This window comes from Pelecanus crispus, chromosome 11 (assembly GCF_030463565.1).
Source record: "Pelecanus crispus isolate bPelCri1 chromosome 11, bPelCri1.pri, whole genome shotgun sequence".
NCBI lineage: Eukaryota > Metazoa > Chordata > Aves > Pelecaniformes > Pelecanidae > Pelecanus > Pelecanus crispus.
The window spans coordinates 33802914-33826387 of record NC_134653.1 but is presented as its reverse complement, the minus strand read 5'-3'; the positions used below and the strand labels follow the sequence as shown (position 1 = coordinate 33826387).

Sequence of the window (23474 nt, the reverse complement as noted above, 5' to 3'; positions counted from 1 at the left end):
TCCCCTGAAGTTAAATTGAGGCAATTTTCATGAATACATTAAATTGGCATGAAAAACCAAGAATGAAGAACAGTTTGTTTCTGCTTTGAAAATTCTTCTCTCCAGGCCTCTTCAGGTTTCTGGAAGATTTTCAGATTTTCTGCCAGCATCCAGCATCATCTTCACTTTCAATTTACCTTCAGTGTTATCACACATCCTTATTGAAAAGGAAACAACATCAGTAATAATTCAGCCCTCATTTCAGGGTCACTTAAAGGAGATTTCAGCTGCCCATCATGATGCAGCTGAGGACTCCACATTATTCATCTGTTGGTCCTGCAGGTGCTGTTTTGATGAAACTAAAGAAGTGCCTGTCTGGTGGGAGCATTTCTAAGAAGAAGCTGGTGAGACTGTGGACAGGATGGTAGAGAGGGTACAAAGTAAAATGAGATCACCACAAGGCAGAAAAAACCCAAGGAGGATCTGGAACCACCTCCATTTAATGCAAGGCAGAATTCTGCTGTGCTGAAAATACCGACTGGCTGCTCTCTGAGGTAAAATGCCATTGCTTGAAAGGGAGAAAGTCAATTACAGCCTCAAGGAACCTCCCTGCCGAGGCAAAAAAGCTATTTCAGACAATGTATTGAACCCCCTCCATGATCAGAAAAAGAGAAGAGAGAGCTGCCTCCATGTCAAGCCAACACCTAGGAAATACAGGAAGATTCAGGCACACTTTTCACCAGAGGCTGGCAAAGGCGAGACCATCACACCTTCTGCTCTGAGGTGCTCCAGCTCCACTTTGGAGTAAAGCAACACAGACCAGCCCAATGTGCTCGGTGTTTGGCACGTGGATGATGCAAAATACTTTGGAGGAACCTGCAGGGACTCCCCTCAACTTGTTCTCTCCAAGAAATTTGCCTTTTTTGTTTTCATCTCTCTCCTTAGCAGGGACTGGAGCCTCGTGGAAAGCCCCATCCACTGCGGGAAGCCCCCAGTGATGGGGCCATTTGAAGCCACAAAGGTCTCTCTGTGGGCTCAGAGACCTCCTGGACTGTTAGCATTAACTAACCCCATGTCAGGTCTTCTCCAAGGGTTTGGTGAACCTACCTGTGCACCCAGTGACCAAAACCCTAGTGTCAGAGGTGCAGGAGAGGAGTGCTATTGCCCTTGAATTGATCACAGCAGGTCAGGGCTGTGAGCCCATCAGGGGACCCCAGGGCAGATTTGATCTTACATCACCTAGGCTCAGTTTTTGTTAAAGAGATGAGAAAGACCTATTTTATCAGAGAGGGAGAGAGAAAATATATATATACACACACACACACGTATCTCTCTATAGTGTGTATGTGCATATACAGAATATACATACACATGCACACACTTCTCAGCTTCCAAATCAGAGGATGACAACATGTTTTCATAGTACAGCTGAAGAAAAGGTCTTACATAGTGCTACAGCAGAGAAAATTTCATCTTGCAACTAAGGAAAGAAGCGGGGGCGGGGGGGGAGAGAGTGTGCTTTGCTCCTTATCATGTCTGAGGAACTTGACTATAGTGATGAGCAAGGTATAAAAACCTCAAACAGCAAAGCAATGTTCTAGAGACCACAATATGCATAAAAACTCCTGCAAGCCCTTGTGAAATGTTCCCACCCTCCTATCCTACAGCCTATACCTCCAGGGTGCAATTTTCAGGAGACAGAAAGATTTAATGCTGCCTTGGTTAAAATAACCCTCTGGATTCTTGCTGCAGAGACTGTCATGACAGTGTGTTCCTCTGGTTTATTATATTAATAAGCAGAGTCATTCAGCCCTCAACATGATGTGGCTATTTGACTCGCACACGACTATGTCCCCAAGCTGCAGCAATACAGGCCTCCCCCCTCTCTCCTCCCAGCAAAAACACTTTATTTTGAGGCAAAGCATCCATAACTACTTACAAACACGGACACACATGCAGTTGCCACGAGCGCGTGGAGGCTGAATTCACCTCCGGCCACCTCCACTTTCCCCCGCTCCCTGCCAGGCTCCTCGGGATGCTGGGGATGCCCCCCATCCCACTCCCATTTCCATCTCATCCCCGTGCACCTGAGGAGCATCTTGAACCTCTTCTCCTCTAGTTAAAGTCAAACAAGAGTAGAAAACAAAAGGCTATTAAAACAGTAAAACAATGCCTAACCCATGAACAAAGCTCTCCTTCCCTTCCCTGCCTTGGAAACCAGCACTATCCCCCTTGTCCTTGCCTGAAATTGCATGAACTTCCCCTGTTAGCCCTAACTACTGCTCCCTGCCTTGATTTCCCCAGCTGTGAAAGGCACACTACATTTACACACACCGGGCAGTGCCACTCGCACAGCTTTCTGAAGATGCCCCATGCACAGCGCGGTTATTAATCACTTTTTTCTAGGTGAAAATCACTTTTTTCTAGGTGTTTGATTCAAGCACAAGCAGAAAGGAGACTGTGTCGCTGCTGCAAACACTGATGCCCGTTATCCATATGTACTAAATACAGAAGGAGAACCCCAGCTGATTTTCTGCTCCCCTTCCCATAAAGGCTTTTTTCTTCCCCCGCCCTTAAGATGCAGCCTCAGTAATACGTTGTGTTGCAGAGGTTTTATACCATGAAAATGATAGATCTTGTTTATGTACTGATTATGTGAAACCCAGCTGTTTACCTTTGCTAGGACTGCAATTATTTTAACAGTAATTGTAAAAATAAATTGGGGAGAAAAATAACAGGAACTTTCCAGTTTGGTTTTCAAACCTAGTGCACTGCCAAGCATGATTTGACCTCAGACAAGTCAGGAGTAGCCACTTATTTTAAAAATCAACTCAGCTTGTCCATGCACAGAAAACAGACTGCTCTGTAGGGTTCTGGGCAGAAATGGATCCCAAAAGGTTCAGAATTCAGCCCAGCCACATCTTCATTTACCACCACCTGCTTAAGCTGCTGCAGCACCCAGAGCTTCCCAGCAGCCAACCAACCACGTAACGCTGACACCAAACACGCAGAATGGGGTCAAACAGCCCAGAAGACAGGCGCATTGGCCATCACCTCTCCTCTTCCCAACAGGTTCACTCTCCTACATACAAAAATACCAGTATGGACCAAATATTTTTGAAGGTACCTGTTTCGCAGCTGGAACAGCCATTCCCCAGCCCTCCATGAAGTTCCCTGCTCCTCCTCCTCCTCCCCCTGGATCACAGGCTGATGCCAAGCCATGGAAGTTATTCTTTCATTTACAGCATCTGGTTCCTTGGCAGACTCCTCAGGCAATTATGTTCATAGCTTTAAAGCTGACTCTAGCTCTGCTTCATGGGTTTGCTGCTTTTGGCTTGTAGCAGTCTCTTCTCATCTTCCCTGTCCATCATTTTGGCTGAATGTTGCTCTTAAAATATGGGAATTAGACCACTCGCATCTCCCTCTAATTAGGAGCAAAACTAAACAATACCCCGAATTGTTCTTTAAACACAAGCGCTTGTTTTACTTTCACAGCCATATTCAGGAGGCCCTGAGCACTCTCTTGGTCTTGAAGCACCGTGTACTCAGAGTCATTTGCAACCACTGAGACAGCCTGGACAATTATACCTCCATACAAACACAACTGTATTTTTATTCTTCTTTTTTTTTTTTTTTTGGGGGGGGGTGGGGGGGTGGGATGCATTTCTGCCTGGATGCCTCCTCTCACCAGCAGCACTCAGAATCACTTTTTTTGCCTGCAGACGAGAAGGCAGAGAAACATCCACCCGGCACCTTGGAAATCCCTACCTGAAAGGCTTCTGAGTGAACGAGCTCTCTCACAAAGAAGGATGTAGCCCTGCCTTAAAACAAGAGGCGGGAGGCAGAAATCCATAAGCCCCAAAGGTCCCCAACATGGGAAGGATTTCACATTCCCTGCCAGCGACAGGCTGTAGATAAAAGGTGAGGGACAGCATAGGTCCTGTCCCTCATCATCAGCCTGAAGCGACCACCTCCTGGGATAAGAGGATAAGCTGACGCTCGATCCAGTTTTTCTGATTAAAGCTGCCAACAACTAACAGAGATCCCCATGCCTGCTCGAAGACCCGCAGCTTGTTTTGGATGAGCCGAGGCAAGGCCACCACAGGGTGACAACCTCCAGACACCAGTGGCTGGCACAAGGTTCTCGTCAGTGACCCCTGAGCAAGCACCAGATGAGGCTTTCCAAAAAAAAAAAAAAAAATGCCAAACCACACTGTCCCAAGGGCACAGAGTCACCACCCTGGGGTCTCACAACTTAGTAACAGCAGAATAAATTTGGTGGAAAGCCAGCTTTTAAAGAGGCATTTAAAACCAACCAACTTCACATGTTATCATCAGAGGATGCTTCATGGAAGCAGCACCTTTGCCAGCTCCATGTCTCACCAACAGAAACGAGCTGCAAACCATTCCGGAAACACACCCACCGCGGTGGCTCCTGACCTCCCAAAATGCTCTCTCAGAGGAGGAAGCGACAGCCTGGCTATTCATCATTGCTTCCTACCATCGCTGGCTCAACGCCCGGAGCAGAATTAATTGGCCTGGCTTGCGAGAGCGTACGTCCAACTGGATGGTGCTTCTCCGTCTTGGGATAAACCACAAGCCCTTACCCAAACCCCATCAGGACCAGCAGGAATGGCTCACACATCTCCACACATGGGGAACGTACGGCTACAGCCAACAACTATGAAGGGAAAACCCATCAAGTGACCCTTTTCCTTGGCTTTTAACAGCTTAAAGCTTCTCTGCCCCTGTGCAAACACAGAGTCCCCACCATGAAGAACAGAGGGGGCACACGCTGACTGACAAACAGACCAACACGAGCGGTTCAGCCATGGCATTAGCAAGGCCCATAGCAGGCTCACTGCATTAGCATCCAATTAGCAGCCCTGCTGATTTAACGGGTCCATTAGCTTGAGTAAGCGATGCTTCTGATGGGCAGGTCAGAGGAGGAGGGATGCTCTCCTCCCTTGGGTGGGAGGGAAGCTGGATGCTCCATCAATCCCCATCCCCGGCATCCAAAGGCCCCATCTAGAGTATCGAGCAAACAATGAAAAGCACTGAAAACGGTGCTTCCTCAGCACAACGGGTGCAGCGGGCTGGCTTCCCCACCGCTAACCCCCGTCTACCCTCGCTGCTGCAGAGGTGCCCGGAGCTCCGCTGCAAGGTTCACGGAAAGCATTCATCCTGGGCAAGTGGGGCACATTTATCCTTTTTGAAGGAATAAGCCCATAAGAGAAAAATACATCAGATCTCCGAGCGTTTAAACACATTTCCATAACCGTTCGCAACGATTCCCAGGCAGCAGCCTTCACGAAGCCGGAGCCGAGGCTGAGAGCACCAATTAGCAGCATTTAAAAAAAGGAATTAAACCACTGCAGTTATCCCCAAACAAGAAGTACAGGCCCAGCCAAATCTTTCACGCCTGACTTTGCTGGAAACGACGGCAGGCTAATGCTCTGGGAAGGTGGCGTGCACGGTATTTGGGATGGGCAACCAGCTCGGTCCCCCCGGGCAGCCGATGCAGACCCGGGCCGGCCCATTGCACAGCACTGTTTGGCTGCCAGGGAAGGAGGGGTGTAAAATACAGCACTTCATCCTTACATCCACTGCCATAAAAGCGAGGAAAGAAAAGAAAAAGAGAAATCCTGGCAAAGCACCAGCGGACACCTCCCTCTGTTCACGAACCCCCAGCAGCAGCTGGAGGAGGAACGCGCAGCCGTGACTCCTGCCCAGCAGGTCTCAGCAGCCGCTCACACCCATTTGAGAAGATGCTTGAGCTATTTTAATCACATGGCAAATGAAAATTACTCTTTTTTTTTTCCATTCGTTCTGTATGTTGGCAAATTCTTTAGCTTTATGCCATGCAAAACAGTTCTACTGGTGGACCATGGCAGCATGGCCCTGCTGCATCCCCGCTGCTCAGCTCCCGCCGCAGGAGCTGCTTTCTAAAGCAGTAAAATTTTATCCAGTTTCCCTTCCCACAGACTCAACCTGCTCAGCCTCCATGTAGATTTTATCAAGTTTAGCCTCAGACTGGCATCAAAGACGCTCACCAGTGCAAAATACAAACCAACAGAAAAGATCAAATCATCTATTTAAATGGTAAGTGTTATGGAATTTTTTTTTTTTTTGTAAGGGCCATGAGCAATTATTTTTGAGCACAGAGTTCTTAACCATTCTTTATCCTGAGAATAAAAGTGGGAGAAGGGGAAATGACTGCTTTTTCATTATTTGTCACGCTGCCAGCACTGAAACGAAGTCAGAGGACTGCCAGAAGATCTCCTTTGATCCAAATAAGTATCATTCTCATAAACATTTCAAATCTACAGGGAGAAAACCCAAGAACCCAGTCAAATTCTTTCCACCATGATTCTAAAGATAAATATATAAACAACAAAAGAAATCCTCTTCCTCTACATATAAGACTTTGCCATTCAAGCTAGGCACAAAAGCTTTTCAAAAAAGATGCTGTCAGGGGGGATCCAGAACTGGACCAGAAAAAGCTAAGCTTGAAGACTCACATCATCAGCTCAACATCATCACTCACAGTGAGTTAGACACATGAAAAAAAAAAAAATAAAATATATATATAAAAAAGATTCTACATCAGGAACCAATTTACTTTTGCTGCTCCACAGAGCAATCATGCCCCAGGACCTGCAGCTAAATGGCTGGAGCTCACGTAACTGGAACAGCAAAGGAAGCAGCGGAGAACTTTAATGGCTTATGAAATTCAATTGAAATTGATGGTTGGAAAAGTGAAACATTTAACACCCTACCAATTTAACGTTGGCGCACGCACGTGCACGTACGCACAGACACGTACACGGACCAAAAAAGGTGGGAGCTCATTTTCCCTTTGCTCATGTGTCTGCGACCCCCACAGCGCTCTAGGGAAGGAGATGGCACCCTCATACAGTAATTTAAACAATATATAAATATTTTAACACCTCCAGACCTTTTTCCACTGGAACCTTTAATATAAAATCCATCTTTTGTGAAAATGGCAATACATTATTATGACCTGCCCCATCCACTTCTCTGAAAGATTAGAAGCCACGTTCTGCATTTCATCTTCAGCTGGAGCAGGAACTCATAAACCATCCCTGCTATTTAAGAAGACTTTGAATAAACTGTTTGCAGCTGATGTACTTTTCCAACACAGATCTCTCTTGTTATGAAGCCTGTCTCTGATGAACAATAGAAAAATATTGTTGACAGGGGTGTACTTTTCCATCAACTCAAAAATATCATTTTGCAGAATATTTTCACAGCTCAGCAGAAGGTGGAAAGAAAGACAATATTATGACTACATAAGAAAGAAAAAAATAATTCATTATAATTAGCTTATAGTAGTTTTCTTGTTGGTTTTGGCTTGCCTTAATGAGGTTCTTTACTAGTTAGAGCCCCAATCTGACTTAGACAGCCTTCAAGGAAAACTCATGTTAATCAAAGATTAACCTGGGTAAAACATTCAGAATTTGGCCAAAACACTTTAGAATAATGCTTATATTCACAAGGCCTCAACAAGAGCCGCCGATAACCTTAACATTATTACTTTTAAGTGTTCCCAGGTGGACTTTGGAATGCATCACCCAGACCCAGATGCAAGGAAGGAATTGTCAGGTCCTGGCAAGCATCAGCCCTAACGTTTATCGAGCGACTCGAGGCACACAGACTCTGCTGACTTCCACAAGGACCAAAACACCAGCAACCGCTGCACCAGAGCATCCATCGCACCGCAACTGTCGCGCCCCAGGAGCAGGCGGGATACAGTGTTCCTGCGGGCACTTCACACAACCGCAGCGTAATTGAGCTCGCTCCGGTGTGCTCTACCAGTTGATTCATGGGGAGGCTTTGATGTGCAAATTAATCATTATAACTTTTAATTGAGCTAATGTAAGCATCATATGTTGCTAATTACACAATGCAGGGGGAAAAAAAAAATATTGCAAATGAATTTAACTGCTTGATCTAATCAGGATGGCAAGTTGTGTTTTAATTACAAATTGTTGCGTAGCAGCAAAGCATCTGCTGCAATTCAGCAACTCCGGTCCCAAAGCAAAGCCCCGCCGCGTCTCACTCGCGTGCTCAGCGTCCAGCCCCGTACGCCACGGCCCCAGCCCCCAAAAAACGCCAGGCCAAGCCCATGGCACGGACCCAGGTGGCCATGGCCTGGGCAGGGGACAGCGGCTGCATCCCGCCAGGGGCAGTGGGAACATGCCCCCTGCACCTGACCCGCAGAAACGCCCACCCTGAACAGCTCTCCCCAGCGACTGCTTGCAACGGGGGCTCCTTCAGGACACCTTCAAGCCTGCCACGTTCAAACCCCACTGATGGTGACCCCTCTTTCAATCAAACCCCACCGCTGGTAACCCCTCTTTCAATCAAACCCCACCGCTGGTAACCCCTCTTTTAATCTGAATGACCGTTTCAACACGCGGAGGCAGAAATCTTCACAATCTTCCTCCAACTCAATGCTTGTCAATTCACATAAGCAAGAATCAAGCAGTGCCTTTGGAGCCCGTTTCCTCTATGCTCTTACAGTTAAGGGGAAAGGAAAAAATAAGAAATGCATGAAAAAATAAAATGAGATTACAAAAAAAACCCCCACCACTCCCAGACTTTGTCATCCGAGGTAGTGCCTGGAGCAAGATTTTACAACCAAATTAAAATCCCTGAATATTGTGGGTTTTAATGGAGACACTGATATAGCCGAGCAGCTATAGCATGGCAACGCACCTGCATAATGCATCACCTTGAGAATGTACTACCGTGAGGTATGTGACGATGGCAACATTCACCGTCCGACTGTACCTGCGGCAAAGAAAAACATCCACTTGCTGATAACTCTGCTGGTAATTAACTAGAGAGTTTCAGGGAAGAAAGAATACCTCGGAAATGTTATAGCAGATACACGGTATCTAAAAAGCAAAGGCAATCTATTTTTTCTTATATTATTTTTTAATTTGATACAGCTTCTATCTGTCAAAAGGAGAAAAAAAAAAAAAAAGCCCCACAGACTGAGCACATTAATGTGCTTTAGATTTTGCCAGTTATCCACATTAAAGCAAAAACCTGCAGTATTTTTGTTTTGGTTTTTTTTTTTTTAAACACCAGGGGGCTGATTACTGTGAAATGATCTTAGGTTTCTCCCACTAAGTGGACAGATGGATTGCTACTTTTGCAACTTCTTTTTCGCAGCGCTGACTTCAGTTGCTGGCGGGAGTCTCCGTTCCAGCGCTCCCCAGCATCGTTTCTCTCCGTGTACTCGCCATCTCGCTCCGCAGCCTGAGGCTGGGGTAGGGAAGAGGCTCTCTGCACGGCGCAGGGGCGTGCGGGCGCCCGCCGAGCCGCAGGGTGCACCCGACCGTGTCGGCACCACACGAGCCCTGCACCCCTCTCGCGCCCTGCGCCCCTCGTGCCCGTGCTGGGGGAGAGGGAACGGCACGGGCACACCAGAGCCCCACACCTGGATTTTTGTGCCAAGGGAGATGGTGGCGATGCTACGGAGAGGAACACCACCGGCACTGGCCAGAAAATGAGGTCTCTCCAGCATCCCAGTAAACGAGCTGGAATTTAAAGGGTTCTGCAAGGAGGCAAGGAAACAAAAAGCATTGCTAGACAAAACCCGTCTCCCTAACTATTTCTTAAAAGAGAAACTTTGTAAAGTGAAAACTGAAACACTTGCTGCCAAACTTCATCCCTGCTGCCCTGACGAACTCGGCGAGCCCATTCGCAGTGGCAAGCGAATGAACGTTTTGGGTCTCCGGCCAGCAGCCACTGCATTTGCAACCCATCATTCTCACAGGCAAAACACAGCTGGTCAGGAGAAGAACTTGGAAGAAACTCCTTGGCATGCAGGGAAGGGAACGGCTCTTTCAGAAGGTGCTTTTTAAGAACTGGTCCTCCAAGCAGACGCTGCCCGCTGCGGGGCACCGTCCCGCCACAGCCCAGGGACTGCAGTCCCTTTAAGATGAGGATGAAAGACAGAAGGAGGAAACCCTCAGTTTGATCTGAGGAAGTAAAAAACCCATGAAAAGCAAACTCCCAGCCCCAGGAATGACTAAGCACAGAGCCAGGCAAGGCAGGCACTGGGCTGGCAAAGGCAGCCGTGCGGCACACGTTCCCAGATCAGCGCTGGCTCTGAAGGTATGCTGTACAGAAAAGCCATTTCTGGGGAAAAAAAACCCCAAACCTAAAAATAAGGACCCAATTTTTTAGCAAGCCACGCAAACAGCCTATGAGTGCTGTTTATAAGCGTCCCCATCCGTCCGTATCTCCAGCTGATGCACAGATAGCAATATATGGGTCAATAATCGTTTATCTAAAGATATGTGTCAACCCATCTCTCGTCCGCTCTCAGACAAACCTTTTACAATAGCCACTTACTTTAACCCTGAATTATCTGCCTCTGCTCATCTTCAGGGAGAAGCAGCACAGCAGAGAAAGAAGCAGGCAATTCCCTGTGATCTGAAAGCTCACTTTCTAAATCAAATCAATTTTTCTAACGTAATTTGCCTAATCTAAATCACTGACCCATGCATTTTCTCACAAGCCTTTGACAAGAGCTGCACCAATTGAAGCAAAGCTAAAACACTTCAACCAGACCAATTCATAGACGTCTTTAGAGGAATTCTTTAATTGCTGTAATTAATTCTTTAAGTACCACAGTGGGATGCTCTGAATTCAAACCCAGTCCAAGGAGTAATGATTATACTAATGGGAGAAGCTGTGCAGTAAATAAATGCAAGTGCCCTGCTGAAAGAGATCGTTTTCAATAGGAGACTGCCATTCAGGGAGATAACTGTGTTTTGGAGATAATAACTCAGATGATGAAGTCCCACAAACTGGAGTCTGATACGGCGATTCCCAGACCCCGCACACGTCACCGGGCGGAGCGTTTTGACGGATACCCATTAGAGCTGGGGCTGCTCCTGCTCTCAGCCCTTTGCTCACGACGGCCATGGTCCCAGTGTGATCGCTGCCTCCGACACGGGTCCACGTGGCCAGCCGAAAAGACAGCGACGCAGAGTTGATTGAGCCCGGCTGGCTGCAGACTCCCTCCCCACCTAACCTTCAGCCCGAGCTGAGCATCGGCCGGGCATCAGGAGCAGCCGGGAGAGCTGCAATTTATCAGCAGCTTTTTAAGCGCATTAGACCACAGGCACGTGGGAGGGCTGAGGGCTTTACAGCCATGACCGAAGCAAACTGCCCGCGTCGGACGGGGCTCGCTGCTGGGGCAGGCACAGCCTTGCGGGGATTCTGCACCTTGCAGGCAAGGGCCTTGCATGGGACGTTTGGCCAGGGGACACAGGGAGCCCGGCGGCTGATACACACTTGGACTTGGCTGTGAAAGGCACCGCTGGCCACGGGATGGCTAGCGGGGACTGCCGCGCAGCAAGCAAGAAGGCATGGGGACAGAGACCCTAGGGGAGTTTGGGAAACCATCTAGAAGTTTGCTGGTTGATGTAAGAACCAAAGCAATGACTTCTCTTTGACTTTCCCTTTTTGTTAATTGGCTAAATGCAATAAAGCCTTCTAATGCATTTAATGTGTTGGGCTGCAATATGCTCAGAGAAAGGGAGGAAGATATTTTAACTCTGGATGAGCAGGATGCTTTGATAAGAAATAGCTGAAGCGGCACCCGGGAGCTGATGCTCATCAAAGCCCCACATCCCCCAGGGCTACAGCAGACATCAGCAATCTCATTATGACCCTAACAGTGTTGCAAATATGGAAGGTTGTGTGGTGAACAAGGTGCGTGACATGGATGTTTGGGTTTTAAAAGGGCACATCTGAAGCACAGCTCCTCAGCTCAGTCCCTGAAAAGATGTCCCCAATGCCCGTGGGCTGCCCAGCTCCCTTGCACCAGGGAGGTGATGGGCGGGCACCACGGGCTGGGCTCTGCTCTGTAGGACAGTCTTTGATTTTAGCGATAAAGAACATCATTAACTCCATCTCTCTGTTTCTGCTTAAGACTTCCCATAACAGTTTTAACAGAGCCAGTGCAAATCAATATTGGCAAAAGAAACAACTGTTAATTCAGCCCTCTCCTTCCCCCCCGCTCCACACTGATGGTGCTCAGCCCTGCAATGCCAACGCTGGGACAGCCCGAGGGAGCCCCGACACCAATCCACGTGCCCCAGCAGCACCCAGGATGGGGGCTGGAGATGCCAACCACTTCAGCCACCAGAACAAGCCAGGGCTGAGACACGGAGGAGCAGATGGCACCCAAGCAGTTCCTAGTGCACTGTGGCCAACTGACTGGCCAAGCACCTCGGCAGCCTCCCATCCAAGAGGAACCTCACTCCTCAAAGAGCAGCAGCAAAAAAAAAAAAAAAAAAATCAGCTGTCTTCAAAAAATAACCCCAGAGCCCAGCTTCACGCAACACCTCTGCTCTCCCTGCCAGCAGGGCTTTAGGCATGGGACTGCTGCCCTGGGGCCCCTCTTTGGGATGATGGAAGAGCATGGACCACGTCTTTGATGGTGCCCACTCTCTTCTCTAAAGCCCTTTGAGATCTACAGATGGAAGAATGATGAATGATTAATATTTGAAAAGGGGAAAAAAAAAGCCTCAACTAAATAAAATTCACTCTATCTTCTGTTTTTCTCTTGCTTGTTTCTCTTTTTTAAAGGACTTGAGCCTTTTCTGCACCAATACTCATATGCTAATAACTTTCAGTGGGCTACTCCTAAGCAAAAGACAGGAAATGAGTAACGGAGCTGCATTTAAGAAAAAAAAAAAAAAAGAGGAGGAAACCTTTGTATATTAATTCTCGTAGCTGTCAGAGATGAGGATTTAATAATGTTAGTAACTAAGCTACTCCATTATTTCCAAACACCTTGGAAGAGAATGTCTTAGTGGGAGATGAATTAGATAGTGCGACTGTAACTGCCTTCTGAGTATCGTCAGAGCATAATCTATGGCTCATCACCACATGCATTTCAAGTCCTTGCCCTTTATTCTCCAAATAACCTCCAACTGTAAATGTATTTACATGCCAGGCTCAGCTCCTTCTTTCAGAGCGTTTCCCACTCGCCGTTTAACCATTTGTACCTGTTTTGCAGATTTGCCTGGGTTCAGTTTTGGGTGGGTGATAAGGATGGGAAGTTATAGATTCAGGTCATCCAATAAACGATGGAACGAAGCAGAGAAGAAAAAAAAAAAAAAACCGTAGGCGGAACACGGGAGAGGTCTAATAGGCTGCGAAACGCTCTGCCAAAGGAAGCGGCAGAAGTCCTGCTGCCTGCATCACTGAAAACCAGCCACCCTCTGGAACAGACTGTACCGAACAACAGTTGGAGACGGGAAAGGCGGCTTATTCACCAACTTTTCCAGCTCTAATTCCCGTGATTTGAGGGTGGCTGAGGCGTGCTGGCCTTCGAGCTTACCCTGACAGGGCTCCACCACTTCCAGAGAGCTTTTCCCACCCTCTCTAGACGCCTCTGTTGCAATGTTTTAAAAGCTTGCTTCATTGCGCGGCTCCGCGTTGCATACTTTTGGTACTCGGTGAAAGACGATCAGACTTTCTGCGTTGATCGGTCCTCTACCCCCAGCTCTCTAAGTGCCTTTCAAAGCCACCGGTGACATTTCAGCCTGCCGTACCCCGCGGAGTCAGGGACCGAGGCACCGAGGGCCGATGGCTGTTGTCCCTCGCCACACCGCGTGCTCACACCGGCCAGGGACTTGTCCCACGCACACATCCAGACCAGCTCCTTCCAAAACTCGTCTCAGGCTTGCTCCCTTTTCAACCAAAAATCCGGGTACCAAAGATAGTCACCAGGTACCAACTATTTACTGAGTTTCTAATTACTGCTCGTTGCATAGAAACCTGCTCCATCTGCTCAAGGGTTCCCTTTTAGGGTGCACGGACTCTGTCTTTTTTTGGTGTGAGCTTCATCTTTTTTTTTTTTTGAGCTGCAGCATAAATGTTTGTTTCAAGAGCTGCAGCATCCATTAAGCAGCCCTCCTTCCCCATCGTGGCAAAGGTCTCGCTGTTAAGCAAAAGCTGTGGCTAATTGACAACAACTCCTAAACTGAGATTATAAAATAGTTGCGTCTGTCACTCATGCAAACAGCTGGCTTCAGCAGCCCAACTGCTAAATAATGTAAAATGGTTTCTTTTTCTGACTCAGGGAAGATCCTTTATGAATGGAATGAAAGTCTCCGGTGCTACAGAGCCATGCCCTGATCATTCCTGCATCTTAAAAATCTAACATTGCTCATAAAATTCATAAGTAACATAAACCCTGTTCCTTCTACTACTCTCCCAATCAGAAAAACTGGATTTAAATCACCTGCTGGCAGGTTTATTACAAGGCCCACAAGCAGATAAGGTCCTGTGCACCAGCCCTCTGCACTTAACGGAAAATAAATCTCTGCTTTGCCATCTGTTTTTGAGATGTTCCCATACAAGCAAAAAAAAAAAACCCCAACACCAAAGATATCTGCTCCTCTAATTTAATCTTCTGAAGGATTTCTTGGGTAACGAGGATGGTGTTTCCCCCCTCTCTAGCAGAAATGCTGTTCTGTCCCAGGCCAATTCTCCCTGGAGCTCCCTCGGCAGGCGATCAAACTCTCCCAACGTTGGGTATTGAGGGCACCCTGCGCAGATAAACGGGCTCAGCACAGGGACACCTATTTGGCCGGAGGCACCATCTCCCACATCACCCATGGGCTGGTCCCAGTGGGAACACCATCTTTGGAGCTTCCCGAGCCCCTTGGCTTGGCCAGAATAAGGATTTTCGTCCCTGCCTCTCTATTCAGCCCCAGTTTGAATGGCATCAGTGGGGTTTTTCCAGCATTTCATAGAATCATAGAATAGAATCATAGAATCGTTTAGGTTGGAAAAGACCTTTAAGATCATCCAGTCCAACCATTAACCTATACTACCAAGTCTACTCTAAGCCAATCAAGGGTAGACTAGACTAAACCATGTCCCCAAGTGCCACATCTACCCATTTTTTGAACACTTCCAGGGATGGTGACCCCACCACCTCTCTGGACAGCCTGTTCCAATTCTTGACCACCCTTTCCGTAAAGAATTTTTTCTTAATTTCTTTCCATCTCAGGCAGCTTTTTGCCACTACCACTGATGTCAAGCTCGAGCTGCCTAACATGGGTGGTTTTACACCATCCTCTCCCCATAACCACTCCTCTGGTCCCTGCAGTCTTTAACCCGAGGGCAGCACGATGCCCTGGGCAGGAGGACACGGCCATGCAACGGCAGAGCCCCGAGCCCCCTCTCCCCAAGATTTAGCATCTTCGTCACTAGAAGCCCATCCTTCTGCCGTTGCAGGTCTCCTCCTCCACCATGAGGGAAGCGATGGGGCAGAGCGGCTCTCGAGGGCCAGTTGGTGCAGGCACGGTGAGATGAGCAGAGCTGGTTTACACGCCGTTTCCAATTAGTCTACTCAGCAGATGGCAGCCTCGTGGAAACCCCTCTGCTCCTGGCTATGCCTCACCCCCTCAGCGCGCCTCTTTGCTTCACCCCTGACTACCACCATCACCAAAAAAAAAAAAAAAAAATTCAGAAAAAACAGAGTTAAAATCAAACGCCACACTTCATTTTTCTCTCCTTGCCTGAAGTTGCGAGAGACAAGATAGGACGTAATCGCCACTTTTAAAATCATCTCCTATGACAGGCAAATTGATCAAGTGGGGAGGCTGGGCTGCTTTTGAACTTGAACAAACTGATTTCCCATGAAAGATGGTGTTTACATTGCCTCTCAATAGCCTGCTGAAATATGCATACCTCTTGCCATTTCATCACCAAATTTTGGGAAAAAGAGTGTTTCGGGGGGAAAAAAAAAAAAACCCAAGGAAAAAAGAAAGTGTGCTGGAATCTGGAGCACATCATAAATTCATGAAGCTTTCTGAATGCTGTCAGAAACAAACAGGTTTATGTAAACAAAGAAAAGCTGAAAGTGTGCTGCAAGAGAATTTTTGGATAGCATGGAAGAAACGCTAATATTTACATTGCACCTGAGACTGAAGTCCGTTGTGCAAGGTAGTGTGCAAATGGCGAAGGCCCTCCACGTTGAATTTACCCACCGCAGACGCTCCAAGCCGCGCTCGCGTTGCCTCCCATTGCAGCACCCTACATCACGGAGGGGAATGAGATACCCAGGGAAAGCCAGACACCGAGCAATCCCCATCCAGCCCTGTAAGTGATCTCAGAGGACCTCTTTGCTTGTCATTTCTGCCCGCCCATCCTCACGTGGGAAGGGCTTCCTCTGAAATGCCAGCTGGGAAACTCCCGACAGCGTGAAATCAAAGCATCGTCCACGACATCTAGAGCACCACATGGTAACTCACGCTCCCCAGCCTCCGTGGCACTTTTGACAGCCGTAGTCGGGAAAGCATCTCCGTTACCACCACGGGCCAGCACATCAGCTGAGCCACCGACAGGGGTAAGTGCTAATGCTATGCCAACAAATCAAGTCACCGCTTGTCATTAACAAACATCAGTTACATTTAGGTGGGGGGAGAAGGGGAATCGAGTTCAGTGAATTTAATTTGTTGAGCTGGCAGTATTTATTTCAGTGGGATGGCTTCTCATGCAGTGGGACACTTATTAAGGCCAGAAGATTTTAGTTTCACGTGCTTCCCGCAAGACGTGGGAGATCGCCACGTCCCCTTTGCTCCCCGGTCACACCTCAGACAGGACAGATTTGCAGCCACCTGCATGAGCAAGACACGTTGCTCGGTGAAGGCACCTCTCCATCGCAGCAAAACTCGTGCTTCAAATCAGCCTCAACCGCTGAGGTCGGGAAGAGCAGCACCATGAGTTGTCACAACCCAACGCCGCGAGTAACGATACCCTTTGCTTCCTCCACCTTTCAGCAAAGGGAGCCTCCCGGTTCAGCAGCCAGCACGGCTCTCCTGAGCAGCCTGGCTTCCAAGCACATTTCTGAGGAGCTACGGAGAAGGGCAGGAGGACCTCGACTCATCGTGGGGTCACCAGGGTGGAAATCTCCACCCCTTAGGCACAAACGGCAAAACCCTACATAGCCCAAATCCCCGCCACGCTCCATGGCGCGCAGACTCCAGGCTCTTTGAAACAAGGGAGTCCTTGCCCAGAGATGCTGCGCACACCAAACATCTGCCTGGCCTCAAAGAGTGACCAAATCCATGATGGCAAACCCATCACAGCAATTAAATCACAGCCATCTCTGGCTCAGGAATGCAGCCCTGATCCAAAAATCCTGCCCGAGACACACACCGTGTCCCGGTCTCGGCGCCCCTCTGCTCCGACCTCCTACAGCTGCTCCTGGGTTCGTACCTTCCTCGCCACGCTAAGCTGCTTTAAACACGGAGATAATAGGGCTCGGAGAGAGAGTCTTGGAGCGCCTATCATTCCCAGTAATAAAATACAGCAAATTAATTGCACTTTATTGATTTCTTTTTTTTTAAATGTAACTATTTTGGCATTCAAACCTCAAGAGACTCTATTGATCAGCCAGAGTCAGGTGTCAGTGAACGGAGCTTTGCGCCCAAGCCTGACAAATTGAAGAAAATAATCAAAACCTGAAAACAGGGAGTGCTGTGGACTTCCCCATTTCAAATATACAAAGGAAGCTACAGCATCGGTGACAGGGTATTTCTGAAGTGAAAAATGCTGCGCAGGGCAAGTCACACAGTTGCCTCCCGCATTCCCACAGAGCCCAACACCGATACATAAATCCAGAGCAGCTTCACTGACTTCAGAGGAGCTGCTCTAGATTTACACTGATGGGAAGTAAAATCAGAATATCTGAAATATACTGCTCTAATGGATGCTGGAGCAAGAGGCAGTATAATAATTTCCGACTTCTCGCCCCACCACACTGTCCCCCAATCACATCGGTTTGGACGGTCATTGCATAAAATGGTGAAATCATTTCCCCACTAACGTGGGGAAAGTAACCTACATTTCAACAGTTTGTACGATCACATTCTGCAAATCTATTGTACAGTAGATAATACAGGTCTTTCATTTTTGTTCCTGAAGAGCCTCTGCATAAAAAGTGCCTCCATATTATGTAGAGTGATACAGGGACACATAATAAAATAAGCATAATGTCTCTCCACCCACACCTCCCTGGAGCCAGAGCCTAAAAGCAATTTGCAGATCCTTCCTCCCGCACGGATCACGACAGCCCAAGCGCATTTTACAAGGGGCCGAAGCAGTCGGCTCGTTCCATAAGCTTCGCACGCCCCGTCCCCCCCGCCGTCAGCGGCCAGCCCCGCGCTCCCACGCCTGCTCCGGGGGGCACGGCGCTGCCCACGCGCAAGGCAGGGGGGCGAGCCGCTGAGGTAGCGTCCGCCAGGAAAACAAAATATTCAGGTAATTCATCCAGGTCATTCACAGGATACCTATTCACATAACCTCGGAGACAGCTCCGCCGCTGCCAGCGGGGAAGGCGGCCAAAAACCCTGCCTAGATGCCAGCAGCAAACGGGGGCCTCCTGCCAGCAAGAGACATCCTCGGGCTCGGCGTGAGCGGCCTTCGGCTGCCAAACGCACACGCACACCCTCTGCTCGCGGCCGCGCGCGCGCCAGCAGCCCGGCCGCCAGAGACCCGGGGACAGGAGGGTGATCTCTTAATTGGACCTTCGCAAAGCTGCTTCGGGGACCGGCCTGGCAGGCGAGCAAACGCCACCCGCTTTGAAGATGCTGGAGGAACCCAGCCCGGTGCACCTCCCGTCCCCGAAACGCAGCCTGCCCACAGCCGGCCCCGGCAAGGGGGAAGGGAGCGAAGGCAAATAAATAGAGAAAAATGGCAAGCGCCCAAGGCGACCGTCTGTGCGAGCCGGGAGCTTTGCGGCGATGGCAGCGCCGCGGCATGGCTCACGCAGGTGTCTCTCCCGTCCGCAACAACCCAAACCAAGACGCGGCTCGTTAACCCCCGTCATCCAGAGGAGAAAAGCGACCTGGCGCACAGCGAGCCGCAGCAAGGTCAGCGCAGCCCCGGAGGGAGGCGTTCCCGGGCGCTGCCGCCACTCGCCTCTTTCGGAAGAGGTTTCCCCAGATCCCAAAACCCCTCTCCACGCGCAGACGTTGCGGTGGTCCACGCCAGGGGTGAGACAGGGCAGGGGCAGCGCTCCGCTACGAAAGCAAAGGGATGCTCCAGCCTAGAGAGGAGAAAGAGGCGCGGGCCGGGGGCAGATTCGTTATTCGCCGCTTGAGCTGAAAGCGCTCCGCGAGTTTCTAACATGCACGTTGCGCAGGGAGGCAGTCAGAGAGCAGGGGAGAGGGACGGGTACGACGGTAGGTTTGCAGCCACAAACTGTTTCAAAGTGGGTTTCCATATGTTTAAGCTCTCCGAGCGCTGGAAGAATTACACCCACAGCCCAATCTCACCATGGTAGCTACCCACACAGGAGACGGGAGGGGGGGGAATATCAGAGAAAAGATTATCATTAATGTGTCAAAGCACTAAAAAAAAAAAAAAAGAAAAATTACCACACCAGAAAACCTGCTCCTTTGCTGCTCCTAGCTCTCTCCTCGAATAAAAGGAGAGCTTCACCGGGTACAGGGCATCATGTTGGCGACAGAAAGCCGTCGCTCCGCCGGGGCAGTCCTGACCCGCAGGCAGCTCGCGCTCTGCGTCCCGTGCTCGGCGCCCCGCTCCCCACAACCTGCACCCCGCTTTCTGCGCCCTGCACCCCAAACCTTGCACCCCACACTCTGCATCCCACTCCCCGTGTCCTGCTCAAGAGGACTGCCAAGTGCCCCCGCGGTTGCACGCACGGAGGGAGCTGGGGAGCAGGGGCAAACTGTTTTTTAGGGTAAGCAGAGCAAGGACGCGCTTCTGGCCGTCAGGCGTGTGTCCCCCCAAGCCCGATGCCTCCTTCCTCGCAAATTGTTCCTGCGGTCTCTGTAGGGACCTTTCCCGAAACGCTTCCCTACCGCAACACATTCCCTGTGCCCTCCCCAGGAACGACAGCCACTGCTTTTACCCCTCCCACGGATCGCTCCTTTTTCACCTAAAATCTTTGCATTTCAGGATATTCCTAGAGCCCGGCTGAAGTTTCCCCAGCAGCCCAGGCTCCACGCTACGGCCAAACACGAGCACCGTCCCGAGCAGCAGTAAAGGCGAACCGCTGAGCAACTTCAGCACCAACGCGCCTAAATTAATTTGCTTTTAACAACCCCTATTTATTAAGAACAACATCTGCCGGGGAGCTGACACGAGCAAGCGGGGAAAACACGGCCAGGAGAGAAGTCCTGCAAAATTCTTTCCCGGGGGGAGCGCCGCCGCTTGCCGGCCTGGGGGTGAGCCCTTCCCCGGCGAACGCCCGCAGCTGGGACCCAAAAGGCTGCTCCCGAGTTCAGGTGGGAGGAGAAAAAAGAGAATAATAAAAGAAAAAAAAAAAGAAAAAGAAAAAAGAGAGCTGCTCCAAGCCGGGTGCTTGCAAGCCACTGCCTGGCAGCTGGCCGCAATTGGGAAATCCCAGCTCAGCTCCCCTAAGGGCCTGATCCTGCTCCCCGCCGGGCCATGGGCACCCGCTCTGCTCGCAGCGCAGGCAAGGCGACACGGGTGGTTTTACAGCCGACATTTCACTCCTGTGCATCCCCCCACGCGAGGGCAGCCAGCGGCGGCGAGGGCCAGCAGGGGCGAGCGGGGGGCCGGGCGCCCCGTGGGAAACCCCAAACCCCACGACCCCTCGCTGTCCCCCAGCGCAAACCCCAGTTTGGGTTGCAAACCCCAAACTTCTCCTTCCCCCCCCCCCACCTCCCCCCACCCCGGCAGCGGCCCAAGGCGCGGGGCAGCCCCCACGCAGGGGGGCCGGGAGCCCGCGACACGCGTGGGGAGGTGGCGGGGGGGGGGACACACGGACACACGGACACGGGGGGGGGGCGGTGGATGGGGACAGCTCCGTGCGCTGCACGCGTGTGCGTGGCCCCTCCGCGGGCACCGCGGGGGGGGGGTGGGGGGGGGCACCCTCCGCGACCACGCCGGCGGGAGCGGGGAAGCGAGCTCTAAAGTAAAAGCAGGAGGGAAAGGATAAAACCACCGTGAAGAGTTTCGAGGGAGAAGCGGGGCGCGGGGGTTACCTCGGCACAGGAGCAGCAGCGGCGCCAGGAGCAGCGCGGGGCCCCGGCGGAGCATCCTCTTTGTTCCATGCCCAGAAGTAGTCATGGTGCTGATTTATTTGGAGAGGGGCGGCTTAACGAGGGCGGGGGGGGGCGTCGGGGGTGTCGCGGCGGAGCCGCTTAACCACTCCCCCCGCGCCCGCCCGCTCCCTTCGCCCGTCCGTCAGTCTGTCCGCCCGGCGGCGGGGCCGGGCGCCCCGTGGAAGGGAGGGGAGGGCTGGGGGGGTCCCCCCCGCCGCCCCCGCCGCATCGCCGCCCCGGGGGGCAGCCGGCGCCGCCCCCGCCCGCGGCAGCGGCAGCGGCAGCGCTCCCCGGGGCGGCGGGCGCTGTGCCGGGGGCTGCGGCGGTCGGGAGAGCGGGGCCGGGCGGGGGCACAGGAACGGGGGAACGGGGCTCGGCGGGGCCGCCCCGCGGGGCCCCTCTCTGCGCCCCCGGGGGGGCTGCGCCGCGCCGGGCCGCTGCCGCCCTCAGGAGCGGGGCTGGGCCGGGAGCCCGGGGGGGCCCCACGGAGCCCGCTGCGCCCCTCTCTGCGCGCTCCCCCCTCGCCGCCGGCCCGCGGAAGTTTCTCCGCCGCGGTGGGCTGGGCCGCGCCAGGCGCTGAGCCCCGGGGCCGGGCCGGCAGCCCCGAGCGGGCGGGGGCGGCGGGGGGGGGGGGGACGACCGGTAGCCACGGAGCGGCGGGAAGAGCGCGGCCCCCCCCTCGCGGCCGCCGCCGTCACTGCGTGGGGTGGGCGGGGGGGTGCACGGGGGGGTTTTGCACGGGGAGGGGGTTTGCACAGGGGGGGTGCACGGGGGGGGTTGCACGGGGGGGTTTTGCACGGGGAGGGGGTTTGCACAGGGGGGGTGCACGGGGGGTTTTTGCACGGGGGGGGTTGCACGGGGGGCGGGGATTGCACGGGGGTTTTTGCACGGGGGTAGTTGCCAAGGGGTTTTTGCACGGGGGGGGGTTGCACGGCGGGGGGGGGTGCACGGGGGGAGTTGCACGGGGAGTTTTTACACGGGGGGGGGTTGCCAAGGGTTTTTTGTACGGGGGGGGGTTGCCAAGGGGTTTTTGCACGGGGGGGGGGGGGGGGTTGCACGGCGGGGGGGGGGTTGCACGGGGGGAGTTGCACGGGGAGTTTTTGCACGGGGGGGTTTTGCCAAGGGGTTTTTGCACGGGGGTAGTTGCCAAGGGGTTTTTGCACGGGGAGGGTTGCCAAGGGGTTCTTGCACGGGGGGGGGTTGCCAAGGGATTTTTGCACGGGGAGGGGTTGCACGGCGGGGGGGGGGCGTTGCACGGGGGGAGTTGCACGGGGAGTTTTTGCACGGGGGGGGTTGCCAAGGGGTTTTTGCACGGGGAGGGTTGCCAAGGGGGTTTTGCACGGGGGTAGTTGCCAAGGGGTTTTTGCACGGGGGGGGGGGGTTGCCAAGGGGTTTTTGCACGGGGGGGGGGTTGCCAAGGGGTTTTTGCACGGGGGGGGGGGGGTTGCCAAGGGGTTTTTGCAAGGGGGGAGTTGCACGGGGAGTTTTTGCACGGGGAGGGTTGCCAAGGGGTTTTTGCACGGGGGTAGTTGCCAAGGGGTTTTTGCACGGGGGGGGTTGCCAAAGGGTTTTTGCACGGGGGGGGTTGTCAAGGGGTTTTTGCACGGGGGGGGGGGGGGTTGCCAAGGGGTTTTTGCAAAGAGCTGGGCGCTGGGGGCGTCCCCCGGGCGTGCACGGAGCTGTGCGGGGGCAGGCAAGGAGCAGCGGCCTCAGCACAAGGACACGGAGCTGTCGGAGCGGGGCTGGAGGAGCCCACAGAAATGCCCCGAGGGCCGGAGCCCCTCTGCTGCGGGGCCGGGCTGGGGGGGCTGGGGGTGCTCAGCCTGGAGAGGAGGGGGCTGCGGGGAGGCCTGAGTGCGGCCTGGCAGCGCTGACAGGGGCTGCAGGAAGGGGGGGGCAAGCTTTTAGCAAGGCCTGTTGTGACAGGACAAGGGGTGATGGGTTTAAACTACAGAAGAATAGATTTAGACTGGATATAAGGAAGAAATTCCTTACACTGAGGGTGGTGAAGCACTGGAAGGGGTTGCCCAGAGAGGCGGTCGATGCCCCATCCCTGGGAACATCCCAGGTCAGGTTGGCCGGGGCTGTGAGCACCCTGGGCTGGTTAAAGCTGTCCCTGGCACTGCAGGGGCTGGGCTGGGGGGGCTCTAAAGGGCCCTTCCCACCCAAAGCGTTCTGTGATTCTGTGAAGCGCACCCAAAGAGGGGTGCGGGGGCAGGCACAGGGGTGCGTGGGTACGGAGCTGCGTTCCCCTGCCCCAGCGGGAATTGTGCGGAGTGCTGCTTTAATTAGGAAGGCGAGGGCTGCCCGTCTCCTCTTGACCTCTACACCTGAATCCAAAAATAGCCTGCTGCTGGAACCAATATTTCACTGAAAATAAACTCAGCC

The 23474-nt window shown here is 52.1% G+C and overlaps 1 protein-coding gene across 1 annotated transcript in view; it reads right to left on the bottom strand.

The window, feature by feature from the left end:
- Positions 1 to 21111, bottom strand: part of TMEM132B (transmembrane protein 132B) — a 254167-nt gene extending 233056 nt beyond the window's left edge. Inside the window, exon 1 of the mRNA XM_075718748.1 lies at positions 21027 to 21111. Within this exon, the coding sequence (XP_075574863.1) occupies positions 21027 to 21111 (85 nt within the window). The remainder of the gene's footprint in view (positions 1 to 21026) is intronic.
- Between the last annotated feature and the right edge of the window lie 2363 nt (positions 21112 to 23474).